General features: G+C 41.0%; 1 protein-coding gene across 1 annotated transcript; it reads right to left on the bottom strand.

Moving 5' to 3' along the window:
• Position 1: 1 nt before the first annotated feature.
• Positions 2-13,623, bottom strand: LOC139469669 (uncharacterized). Its single transcript, XM_071251904.1, has 2 exons — positions 12,991-13,623; positions 2-1,392 (listed from the first exon to the last, which is right to left on the bottom strand). The coding sequence occupies exons 1-2, from the start codon at positions 13,420-13,422 to the stop codon at positions 895-897; spliced, it is 930 nt and encodes a 309-aa protein (XP_071108005.1). The 5' UTR covers positions 13,423-13,623; the 3' UTR covers positions 2-894.
• Positions 13,624-14,144: the final 521 nt, after the last annotated feature.

Below are 14,144 nucleotides of genomic sequence, written 5' to 3' on the forward strand. Positions count from 1 at the left end.
TAAGAAACAGTAACTGTGATAATTCAAAAGTTGTTTTCAAGGAATGTAGATTGTGCCAGTGGTTTGGAAGTTAGGAACCCTATTTCAAACACTTGTATTGGTAAGGAAGACTAAATTCAAACACGTTGCTAACTGCTATGTTTGACAGGCAATGCTTTTAAGGTATTCGGCATTCATGTGTTGGTCAAATTCCTTCAGTGTGCTTACTGTTGAGTTATTTTCGAACACAGGATACAACTCTTACAAGCTTTCTGCAGAACCAAAGCTATTCCTCCCAATACCCAACCTTTATCATATAACATATATCATTCACAGATCAACATACCCTTCAGATCCGATTGATCATACAATGTTTATATCCGACATGTCGACACAAGATTTGCCAGTCTGTCATGAACAATGTCCATGAAATTGGCAAAGCAGTAAGACCACAGTCCTAGATTGTCGCCATCAGTGGGTGTGGTTGTATTACCTGACGAATGTCAATCCGTGCGAAAACGAAACCGGATTGTTCGCACTGAGATTCACATCAGCGTGGAATAGAATGCTTTGCTCTATTGTCATATTTCGTCAAGGGCTCAGATTTCTAAATGTTGAGGGCCAAATTGCTGACACATTGGATGGATCCTTGTCGACATTCAAATTTGATTTCCTCAATTGAGATGTATGTATTTATGGTGGCGCAAACAGGATCCAGGTGATGCCGACTACACTTTTGAAATGTTTAATGTTCCATATGGTGGTAAAAGCACACGACACAAGGCATAATTCTGTGGAGACGATATAAACACACAAGACCATGGGCCGTGTGACCACAGCCTTTCATTCAATTCAGACCAGACGAAACAACCATGATGAAATCCAGGGTCGATGTATCCAATAAGAAGATTATCACTAAGTACCTTGACCACTTTGGGCAACCATTTGATTTGGCTTACTAGCCATAATTCTCGACAAAGCGTTCATGTTTCGTTTCACCTTGAAACGATAGACCCAAGGGGCGTCTTTTCTTGGCAAGATTTTCTTTGGAGGGGGCAAACACGTTAAATCATTGTAATCGGCAGCCCTATCTGACGCAACATTCGGGTACAAAATGGGGGTTTCCATGTAGTCGGGAAGACAGAAATGTTCCTGATTTGAGTTGTTTGGCATTGCGAACCTTTCTGGAAACTTTACTCCTGACTCGGGAAATCTGACCCCAGGCTCTGGAGACTTTATGCTTACTTTAATGCCCTCTTCTGCCTCTCGCTCAAAAGCAGAAGACTTATCTCTCGTTCGTGTACTCGACTTTCTTGTCCTGCTTGATCGATTTGACCTTGACGACAGACGTCCCGACGTTGACTTCTGTCGAGTACTGGATGACCTTGCTGGTTCCAATTGAAGGTCAGGAAGCTGCAAATAAAGATTTGTATTTGATATTGATGTCAAGTTGTAACCTCGAAAAGAATATTTGAAACGACCAAACGACGAATATTGAAAACAAATATAGATTAATTGGAACTTGTATTCTCAAAAGATATAACTGAACAGTTGGCTTCAAAGTTCTTGTTTTAAAGACTCGCTCATTGTCATATATTATAACTGGATGTTTCATTTCCATCTAACTTAGAGTGGTCCTAGTATCAAGTACCAGATTGGATATGTGATTAGCTAATGATCTATTATAATAAATAAAATAATATTAAAATTATAAATAAAAGCGACAAAACCCTTTCCATAATCGTAAGAAGTCCATTCCTGCTCTACCGGTGATACCAATCACAAACTTATTGCTCTTCTATTCACGTGTGTGTGGCTGCTCCACTAATGCAGTTTTTATAGTGCTAGTGCACTGAAATACCACACCTAGACACAGTAGATCTATACTGACACCGAGCCGACCAGTCCTTGTTTTATAGTCCCTTAATGTGAGCGCAAGGCATGGTAACATGTACCACTTTTAACGTCTTTTCGAACCAACGAGCAACCCCTTTCCAGGCAGATCCTCTATCAGCTAGACCACGGATCCAGCACGGGAAAATATAGTACAAGTCACAATAGACAATTGTCCTCCATATTTCTAGCTTAACAGTTTTGAAACGAAAGCTTGTGAATGGCGTGTTAAAGAAACATTCAATGGCTAGCCTGAATAACTTGCCTGTTTTTACCACATAGTCGTCTCAGGAGAGATAACTTAGACAATATGGATGTCAAACTCTGACACCAACAGAAATACCCAATTTTTAACACTTTATACAAATGGGATGTTATGTTGCATTGCATGATGACACACGCGTGCACACACACACACACATTACACATTACACACAAACATTACACACAAATGTGGCGTCGTCATATAGTTGGAATATTGCTGAGTGCGATGTAAAACAACAAAACAACAAACCAACACACAAGTGTTATGCCAGAACGTATCGTAAAATATTAATCATAATATCGCCTGGACCCTAATTTGTTTTGAGTAGTATATCTACCACCGTTCTTGGACAGTCTTATACCAGAAGACGGGACGGAAATTACAACTGACATATACCACAATTCAGTGATAATTTAGTCCACCTGTTTCACTCAATGTAGTGTATAACTCAGAGGACAGTTTTATCTTTTGTATCTGAAAATAATTATGATCTCTGATACAATAAATCCATCCCTGGAGACAGAACAAGTCTCCAATCTCCGAATGTATACATTAAGGGGGCTGGTTGTGAATGACACGGTCTTTCGAAGACTTGACCTAGTGCTGATACTGTTAACCTTGGGTTTGTTTGAGCCAGGCTCGACAAAGTGTAGATATATCAATGTTAACAACGAGTTATTTTAAAACCGACCCACAGTTTAGTTTCATTTACAGATCATATCCCAATGATGACTGGCAATAAATGCGCATGGCTGATTTATGCTGGGCAAAAGAAAGTATACATTTGAAAAATGGATTTGACCAAAACATTACAAACGTTATTATAATGTTACTCGGATGAAAACAGTCGCCGAAACACTGCATACGGAAGGCGCAAAACACCATCAAACATGAGTGGATACTTGTCTTTTGTCCGGCAGTGTATTTATGTTCATTTGCCTACTAAAAGGATGTTCTCACTGGACTAGTTTTAGCAGTATAGTTTAAGATGATGGCAGTGTCTCATCAGCCAGATACAACAAGACATCAGTGCTACGCCAGAAAGTGAGTGTAAAATGTACGGTGGTAAGATGGACTGATGTGTGACACTTTAATAAAACCATTTTCTCTCTCACGATTAATTGGCTTCAACCGGGGCCTAACAAGATTTGTTTACGCACGGTAGTCAAAAGTATACACGATACCTGGGCCACAAAGAGTGGGCTGGCCCGTCACTCATGGCATTATACCTGTAAATCAATTCCGAGTGAACGAAACTGCCCCAGGGACGCCAGTACAGAAGTACGCCTACAGCTGTATGCTGTAACACATTGACTATAGGGCAGCCGTAGCTAGCCGGCTGTAGTACAAGGGGAGTATGTTCACTGAGTGTAATATATACTGAACCAAATAAAAAACTTCACAATCCTAACATTTTAACATTTTGACCAGTTATCATTGTGGGCCCTTATTGTGTATTTAAACAGTAATGGCCACGTATTGTCTTCAGATAACACCCGTTTTTGTGCAGGTGAATCGATCAAAATCATGTGCACAGCACTATAGTGGCAAAAGTGATTTTGTCACGTGCAACTGGTCACGTGGCCATAATACCGCACGTGTACACGCACACAAAAAACAAAAGTCTTTACGGCCATTTGTCATGCCACGCCTTTCAAAAGTGCAACGTGAACGTCCGTAGCTGAAGTCGCAAGGACGATGGGTTGTAGTCGACGGACTGTTTGTGATTTACATACGCGTCTGACGTCACATGCAGAGGATCGTCAGATTGTCTTACGTCACCTCCGTAACCGATTTTGGACGGCTACATCAACCAGAAATGAACTGTTTAGGGGTAGACTGAGTGCGCAAACTGTTCGAAACCGTCTAAGAACTGCTCACCTTCAAGCACGACGGCCATACTACGGGCCGATTCTTACTCAATTACACAGACGTCAACGTCAATTGTGGGCACAGCGACACTTACGATGGACTCAGAGGAAATGGAATGAAGTCGTCTTCAGTGATGAATCCCGATTTAATCTTCGATTTGCTGATAGTAGGGCTAGGGTGTGGAGGCGCCGTCATGAACGTTACGTGTACAGGAAGTGTTGTGTACAGGAAGTTGACAGATTTCGAGGCGGAAGTGTCATGGTGTCATGGTGTGGGGTGCTTTCTGTGGCAATGCACGTTCCAGACTTCTTGTCATCCGTGGCAACCTCAACGCTGCTGCTTACCGCGACCAGGTACTGGCACCAGAACTTCTGCCTTTCATGGCAGCACATGGACCCGGTTTGATCTTCCAACACGACAATGCCAGACCCCACACAGCAATTTTGACAAGGAATTTCCTTCAGAATGCGGGAGTCAACGTCATGGACTGGCCGTCAAGGTCTCCCGACCTCAATCACATCGAACACGTCTGGGATGCTCTTGGTAGAAGTCTGCGCACTCTCCAGAACCAACCAAGATCTTGGCACCATTTTGCAGAAACAATGGTGTCGTCTTCCCAATCATGTGTTCACAAGCATCAAAAGGTCCATGCGGAGGCGTTATGTGGCAGTTGTCAACGCACATGGTGGCCATACACGCTTCTGAACTTGTGTGCCATCAGATTCTCGTGCTTGGGACTTATGATTTAAACTGTTGATGTTATCACCGAATACCGTAGGTGCTTGGAACAAATTATGGTTACCACCGTTAATTAAAATCCTTCTTTGGACATTAATGATTAAAAATTACCTTCTCTGATACATTTGTCCGTTGTATATCATATGTGGGATTACTTTTAAAAATGTGAAGTTTTTAATTTAATATAACAGGAGTTGTTCCAGTGTTACATTCTTTTCCGTGGGACAGACATACGGGTGTGAATACCCGTGTAGGTATTGGTGTTCTGTAAAGTACACAGGAGTACTGTTGAAATCCCCCAGATTATCAAATGGTCGGTCCCCAAACACCAAAGGTAAACATTAGCATAATTCATACCTCGGTGGTAGTGTGTCCGCGTACCCCGACGGCGTGTGTCGTTGCTCAAAGTCAGTCGCTGGCCAGTCGCTGGTCAGTTGTTGGTCAGTCGCTAGCCAGTCGTTGGTAAGTCGCTGGTCAGTTTTTGGTCAGTCGCTGGCCAGTCGTTGGTCAGTCGCGGTCAGTCGTTGGTCAATCGCGGTCAGTCGTTGGTCAGTCGCTGGTCAGTTGTTGGTCAGTCGTTGATCAGTCGCGGTCAGTCGCTGATCAGTCGTTGGTCAGTCGCGGTCAGTCGTTTGTTAGTCACTGGTCAGTCGCGGTCAGTCGTTGGTCAGTCGCTGGTCAGTTGTTGGTCTGTCGTTGGTCAGTCACTGATCAGTCGTTGGTCAGTCACTGGTCAGTCGTTGGTCAGTCGCGGTCACTTGTTTGTTAGTCACTTGTCAGCCGTTGGTCAGTCGCTGGTCAGTCGCGATCAGTCGCGGTCAGTCGTTTGTTAGTCACTGGCCAGTCGTTGGTCAGTCGCGGTCTGTCGTTTGTTAGTCACTGGTCAGTCGTTGGTCAGTCGCTGGTCAGTCGCTGGATTGTCTGGTCCAGACTCGACTGCTGCTGAGCGTGGTGTTCAACAACAACTACAATCAACTTCGGATGTGACGAATTTCCAGGGGCCCTCGTGTAAGCAACGAATTCATTTTGACGTCTCACGTCGAGGAAAACATTTATTAGCAACCATACCTGCAGGTCAAGACAACGGTTCCTAGCAGCCTAAAATGCGTTTCTCCCAGAGTTGACTATTTCTGTCGGAACCAAATATCTTCATGTTGTAAGTCCATCTTGATAGCCATATATTGGTACAAATCGCGGACATTATTGAAATCAATACATATGCAGTCCCGGTAGAATTCGGCCCACGGGTTAAATATCGGTATCCTACGGATATCTCGAATATGTATTCGAATTAACGGGTTTATATACTCTTCCCAGCACTTCGAGTGAACGGGGTTCATTTCTCTTCCAAAGCACTTCGAGTTCCATACTTCCTCTACATATCTCCAGCTGGTGTTGTCACAGCTAGACAACTAAGTCTGTCGGAGGACGCCACGGACAATTGTTCACTTGCGCTGCGCTGTGAAGCCCCTTTCAGCTGATTACAGTAAACCCTTCCACCGTGCCGCCATTAATTGGCTTTACGAAATAAGGGTATTGATGTCAACCGTCATCTATACAATAAAACGTGACGAGTAAGGCAGTCGACCGCGAACATATCTGAAAAGTACGATAGCGAGATCAGGTTTCTTAATGTCGTTACTGTGTACGTACACAGCCCTGAACATATACCTTCTTACATTAGGAGACAGGTACCCTATTTCTGGCGCTGCCAATTTTCCCCCGTGCCTGTGTTGAGTTGTCATTTGACTAATGCTCGAGATCTTCACCCAACACTGTACAAATATCTTGTTTTTTTTCTATACTATCATGTAGGGCTCGATAATGTTTTTGGAAAATGTAACATTGAATCCAAGTGTTAATTATTGTAAAGTAACTTAGCAATCGGAAATCTAAACTACAATATTCATTATAGTCTGCGTGATTATCATAATGAATCATTAGAAATATCAAAAATGAAAGCTGTCTTAGACCAACGCAATTTATCTTTCCTTGCCTTTTAAAAAATATAGCTCGCCATCATTCATCCTCTCTAACCATTGCTAACATAAATCTGTATCTAACAATCATTATTTTCTTAATTCGCCAATCATTAAATGAATAATTATCTCAATTAACGTACAAAACAGAGATAATACAACCAGACAAAATGATTTACATAATTTTAAACAACAGTTATAGCAGGCTGTTTAGCCTGGCTTTGCTCCAAAGGAAGATGGTATCACGCGAGAAATAGTCCTTAAGTTCAGTGTCACTGGTTGTAGTGATTATCAACTGTATCGTTGCTTTGGTCTCGTTAGAATCCCTCCAATACCTCCACGCCGAGCCCTGACAATACTCTACAACCCGGATCAGCTATCTGACAGGGACACACAACAGTTTTTTCTTATAATTAGTGCTTCCTATTGACTAGCTCCAACCTTGTAAATAGAAACTAAGTTACACAATAAATCAGCGGTTTAGTTGCCAACAAATCATGCTGTGGGTCCATGATCAGCTCGCACTAAATCATAGATCAAGAATAAACAGAGCGGAGTTCAATAGCAGTGACGAACTTAAGGCAATGGCACCTGGAGGGAATGCAATGACATTGTAACCCAAAACGGACAACAGTGCGTCTTGAAGGAAACAGTAATCTTTTCATGGAGTTACACGATACGTTGCTTGCATTCTAGTAACACAACTCGGCAATTGATATCCTGCCTATCACTACTGAAACTGCCTTCTGAACGGGACTGACCTTTCATAAATACTGCCGGGCAAAAATAAACATTTGAAAATTGGATTTGACCTTAAAACGCCACCAGGTTGAAATAAATATAACATGTATAAATATGTTTGCTACTGAATTATATCTGGAATATGACATTTAAAATACATATAGAATATCATACATCGTCAAAATATGTCAATGTGTAGTATAGTATTGTGTAGTATAGTATAGTATTGTATAGTATAGTATTGTGTAGTATAGTATAGTATAGTAATGTGTAGTATGGTATAGTATAGTATTGTGTAGTATAGTATAGTACTGTGTAGCGTAGTGTAGTGTAGTGTAGTGTAGTGTAGTGTGGTATGGTATGGTATGGTATAGTATGGTATGGTATAGTATACATGAATAAATACAATCAATATCGCAGGTGGGAATAGTAAAAGGTCCGATGAGGCTTGGGTATTGTCTGAGAATCTCACCATTACTACTAATACTTTATGTATTATGACGATATTAAAACGTGAATTAATACACGTATATTGTCAGAATAATACAACTTCGCCAAAAATATTGCTTCAAAAAGAAATAGCAACACACAAAAGGCGTGCATGTACGTAACTAAATCTGTAACACACAATGGAAAGTCCCACCTGTGACATAAACACATACACAGAAATGACGATGTTTTTTCACTGTGTGTTTGTCTGTGTTATCTTAAGCCAGTAGACTGTCACCGAATCAGGACTAATCCCCGGGAATAGACAAGTCAAGCACAACATAACCACCCACGTATGCCCTGTCTTCTACAGCACACGGCACACGAGGGTGGACACTTTGGTACAAAGTCCGGACATTGACAGTGTCTTAGACTCGGTGCATGCTGATAAAACACTCCCTCTGGGGCCACTTATCTTAATTTGAATTGCCAGCACTCGAGCTTGTGGAGAAAGTAAACGCTTGACCTCATCAAACAGTCAACACAATGAGGAATGTGGATGAACTTGGATGAAGTTATCTTGTTCAACTGGAAGTTCAATAATATCGAACGTCCAGAGAACAGCCAGTCTCGATTATGCACCGAGATAGATTCCATTTGGCGTAAAGACAAAATAACGGTGGATCTTATATGTATGGGAAAATGACAACTAGTGATGAGACCAGCTGCTCGCAGAACAGACAGACAGGATGATTTCAGTACCTTGCCAGACAAGAATTCAAGATATATAGATTTTTGTCCTTTTGATAGCATTCACAGTCATAATGCAGTTCATGACTGTATATTGTCTAAAAACAGATTGTAACGATACGATATCGTATATAAGTTTAATTCTTCGCGTTATTGAATTCGCACACTCACACTTAAAATATTATTGGATTATTGGTGTGTCGCAAACTTACTAAATTTATTTATTCATTACTATTGTACCAATGGTTATCATGGTTTCCAGATGTGTTTATTGGATTCTGATCGGGCTGACCTAATACTTTGTTCCATATACAATAAGGCATTTTGTCGCTGGCCCATGTTATACTAATGAATGAGTGTTTGTGTAAAGATAGTCTGTACTCTACACGCTCTGGTACATGTTATCGGTTGTTTCGATAGGAAAATGTCAACAGCTGGACACTCAGAAATAGGATAGAACTGTTAAAATTGCTTATTGTACTGAAAACATCAATCAATTAATGAGTTGTTAAAAATAATATATAACCAAATATGAATGAAGAATCAGTGAAGATGGAGATGGTGCATCTGAACTGCACACCACACGTAAACAAAAGTAATTAAGTTACCCAAGCTGACACGTCAGTCTTTTTTTTATAAGATGTCTGAAAAACATATGAACATGTAAATGTATTTTTAATACACCTCAAAGCAATCCTTTGATGATGATTGGTAATGCTATGTTTGGCGTACAGACACAAGACATATTTCATGTCATATATTTCAAAATGGAAAATATATTTAATCTCAAATATCGGCACTCCGGTTGTCTCGAAATGGTTATTGAGATGTCGACAAGTATGAATGTCTCTAAGGCCTTGTAATCAAGACTAGTTCCGGGACACGGGTTGCCAACGTCTAAGACACCGCAATTACGTCCCTTAGACGTGCCAGGAACCCGTGATCGTTGGTACGAATCCTATATTAACCCTATTCATGTTTCTTCTTATGTCGCCTAAGTCGCCACAATACGCTCTGCATAGTTACGTCCCTTGGCTACACCAGTAACCTATGGTCGTGGGTTCGAATGCCGCTTTGCCCCGATTATGTTTCAAGGTTTATCAGCACTATTCAAATATGGGTGACTCTCGTTTTCCATGTCCACGAAATGCCATAGATAATTTGCCCCTCCTCACATAAAACAACACCACTGAATAATACAGCCATTCAACACGACTGAGGACAGCTTCAAGGTTTTGACCCCACGTGCTATGTCGGTGAAATGGGCCTCATATTCCTCTATACAGCCACACACACAGTGATTGATATCATTTCTACAGCTTAGAAACCACATTCTTTAATATCCGATGTGTAAATTCACCCTTTCAACGTCTGTCTTTCCCGCTTCATCATCAGCAGTGAGCGCATAGAATCCGAGGACAATATACACCTATAGGGTGTCACTGATTCTTCTCACATGATTGATGTCAGCTATCAGCACAAAGACGCCCTCTACAGGTCAACACCGAGATGTTACAGTCATAATGGTGTTTTAAAACCTGAACATGCTTATTGGACAAATCCCGCCAGAGATCAGCGTCATGGAATCTTATACAGGTTTGACACGATTGATTTAGTACGAACCAGCTAAATTTTGGCGTTGTTTTCACGTTTCCTTTTGAGTGAGTGAGTATGGTTTTACGCCGCTTTCAGCAATATCCCAGCAATATCACGTCGGGGGACAACAGTTGTTGGGAATTGAAACAGTTTTTTGTATTTCAAGGCTGTTTTACCAAGTTTGAATTTACCGGGTTTGGGTTTGTGCCAGACTTTTCACCAAGTTTCAATTTCTCGGTTTTGGTTTCTGCTGTTTAGGATTTTGGCCACTTTTTTGGAAACCACATTTTGTTTGGAAGTTGATAGCTGCGGTTATCGACAAACTTTGACTTTTGTGGGGATTTGAGGCACCAAAATTTTGTGAGTATGAACGGAGAATGCTTTGTTTGTAGCCAAAACATATTATTCTGCAGTTTACACGTTGTAAAAAGGTAAATTTTGTATATGTTATCGGCGAAAGATTTCGATCGTTGTAACTGCTTAAAATCCGGAAAATCCAACAATAATATCTATATTATGGAAACAATGCTGCCTGCATTATGCTGTAACAATATGGTATCTTCATGCTATTTTCACATTCATGTGTTATTTCTTTTGAAGATTAATTTACTTGGTTTGATTTTTTTACTCATTAGGCATTGTTTATTTTATTACAGCTTGTACCAGTCAATGTGCCAGTCTCAGTCATTCAGTCAAAGCCAACTTTGTAAACCAGTGAACGTTATGACAGTCGGTCTGTCGGTCAAGTTTGTACAGTCAAGACAGTCGGTCAACCACAATATGTTGTCAAGGTTGAATTGGTCAGCCAAACTGTTTGAATGACGATTTGATTTGTAGTAATGTGAAAATTGTGACATTTGTCCTTCTGTCTGAGGTCAGTTGGAATTGTGACATGGTTCGAAAAACCATGTTTAACAGCTGCGGTTGTTGGAAAAATGACTGCCTACAGCCTTAAATTTAATTCCATACAACAACAGTAAGGGCTTCACACATTGTAACCATGTCGGGAATCGAACCCCTGTCTGGTGCTCCGCATTAAGGGGCTAAAACAAGGATTGGTCGGCTCGGAGTCGGTATACGCGAACACCTGGTGTCATCACTATTTGATAGTGATTCATAAACACATGCCCATTGCACCTCACCTCTCTTTGTGTAACTCACTCACTCACTTGTGTATCGTGGGAATGTAAGGAATATGACCTGTCTGTGTCATGAAACAAAAATGCATGACGACCTTTGTGTATAGCAGAAGTATATGCAATGTGACCTTTTTAGCTAGTGGAAGTATATGTCATATGACATATGTATAAAGGAAGTATATGGAATATGACATTTGTGTGAAGGTAGTTTATGTTATATGATCTATAAGTATGGATTAAACATATGCAATATGACCTTTGTGTATAGAGAAAATATATGCAGTATGACCTTTGTGTATAGTGCAAGTATTTGCAATATGACCCTAGTGTATAAAGGAAGTATATTCAGTATAACCTTTGTGTATATTTGAAGTATATGCAATATGACATTGAAGTATAGTGGAAGTATATATACATACACATTTGTGTGTAGTTGAAGTACATGTATATGTAATCTCACGTTTGTAAATGGTCGAAGTTTTGCTATACGATAAGTGTACACTGGAAAACTATATCCAACTGTTGATAAACATTGACTGCATGAATTTGTCTCTGAACTGACTGTACTTGTTCTGTACGCCAAACGTACAGACATATGACAGTATCCATATAACAATCATATTCAAAAACGAACTTTACAAAACATTGATTTTAGACTAAATTAAGTCTTGAAGGATTTCCATACTAGGTCAGTTTCCATTGCACTCGGTGACTTGGTGTGTCCCTTTTAACGTGTATATTACACGTGTGAGCTGTTAAACGTCTTTATCGTGTTTTAAGATACCAAGCAAACATGTACACTTCCGTAAAGGGCTTAAAGCGTGCGGTGCGTAATCCCTTGAACTAAACCTTTATTTACTATCCATTTGAAAAAATACGTACTGTTATTTACTTAAACGTGTTGTTTGAAGCTAGTTACTGGCTTCTTATACCGGTATACAAGTTGTTGACATTAATGTAGAACTGCCACGTCTTACACTAACACAATAGTCCACTATAATAGACGTACATCGAAACGGATTTTTTGCTAAGATAGACAGAACTTCTACGAATATTACATTTTATCTCGGAAATTGACTAAATATATATAGAAAAAATTATATCCGCAACACAATCGCAATCAGTTTTTTCTTCAGTTTTCTTTCCTTTTAAAGAGACATTTTGGGTTTTGTGTCTGTCATTTAAAGACACAATATGATTAGGCTTCGCAACATCTTATAGTACTTACTTCTTGAATCAACCGAGAGCAAGCAAAGGACTTGCACTGAAGCTGTTAGTGAGTGAGTATGTCTTGTTTTACGCCACCTTCAGCAATATTATATAATATCACGGCGGGAACACCAGAAATGGACTTCACACATTGAACCCGCTTCTTAATCGTGACGAGCGAACACTTTAACCACTAGGCTACCCCACCGTCCAGTGTAGTCATTAGCATGCACTAACTATCTTCTTCTAACACTTGACTTTGTGTGACAATGAAAGGGCAGGCCGACCTTTTGTACAACAGATAATAATCGAAACAGTACAGCAATTATGCACATGAACCCCAGACTTACATCGTCCGGGGGAACACCGATATGAATGACGAGTGACTATCTATTCTCACCTCAACAGTCCTCGCACGCGGTTGCCCCGGGGGAAGCACTCGCAGTTTGACGGACGGGAGAAAACCAGGCACACCCCTCTTCTTAACACTCAGATTGAAACTATTGCCATCGAACTCCACAACTTTAGGACGAGTCGTGGGTCTGGATTTAAACCGCTGGGCATATTCCTCGGGAGCGTTGGTAGAAACTGGCGCGGTCTTGGATCTAGATTTCCCCTTGGAGGGGTATGTCTCCAGAATGTCCGTGAACGTGTAGCTGAGGGGTCGAGGAGGAACGCTGCGGTAGATCAAAGATTGAGCACTTGTTCTCGACACCATCTTGGTTCCGAACCCTTTGGAGCCAAGTCTGTTTCTAACAGGTGGAAGAACAATCGTCGCCTTGCCCACATTAGCTGCCACCCTCACAGCGGGCTCCGCGCTCTGTTGTGTCATAACGCCGCGGTCTCGAACACAATCCGATTAACCAGTCTATCCTATTGTGATTAAGGGTGTTACAAAATATGTATTCATATTTATGCCGTCACAAAAACTGTGCGACCCTGATATCCACCAGAAAGGCTTAGCGCAACGTGAGTCTGTTACTCACGTCGCTTGTACATTGCATGCCCAACGCTATCCTCACACCGCTGATCAATAATCTATAGTCGATCATCCACGGGACACTACACTACATCTATCAACATATGACTGTCTCAAAGCATTATTCGGGCAATATGCCGGTCCTTGGCGACAGAGCGTATACATGACCTATACCTACTCCATGCGGAGACCAAATTACAAGGGCTTTTGTGCAAACGCATGAAAAGATTTTTAGAATCAGTTGTTCGTGTACATAGTGGCTTAGTGCTCTTCGCTTGGCCCCACAATATTTGACGTAGTGATTAGAACTTCCTTCAACATAGAGGGTCATCCCTGGTTATTGAAGTAGTTGACAAAATGTGTGAACGTCCTTCTGGGAGGAGTTTGGGGAGACGAGTGTTGGACTTGGGTTCAAAGAGAACAGGACTGCCGTCAATGTATTTTTTTTAGATATTGACGATGTCGTGATCTGTGATCGTAAAGACTTTGTGTACTATCTATTGAACTGGCTGCAGTTCAAAGAGACTTCTGTTATATCTGTAGTGGGAAGTACTGGGTTGTTTCACACTGGACAT

This window comes from Haliotis cracherodii, unplaced genomic scaffold (genome assembly GCF_022045235.1).
Source record: "Haliotis cracherodii isolate W230 unplaced genomic scaffold, xgHalCrac1.p SCAF_2, whole genome shotgun sequence".
Classification (NCBI taxonomy): Eukaryota; Metazoa; Mollusca; class Gastropoda; order Lepetellida; family Haliotidae; genus Haliotis; species Haliotis cracherodii.

What these genes read in the sequence shown, in the direction of transcription:
- LOC139469669 (XM_071251904.1), bottom strand. Translation starts at nt 13,422, where the DNA reads ATGACACAACAGAGCGCGGAGCCCGCTGTGAGGGTGGCAGCTAATGTG. An exon ending in CGCGTGCGAGGACTGTTGAG is followed by an intron (nt 1,393 to 12,990) that starts GTGAGAATAGAT and finishes CTTTATTTGCAG; the next exon opens with CTTCCTGACCTTCAATTGGA.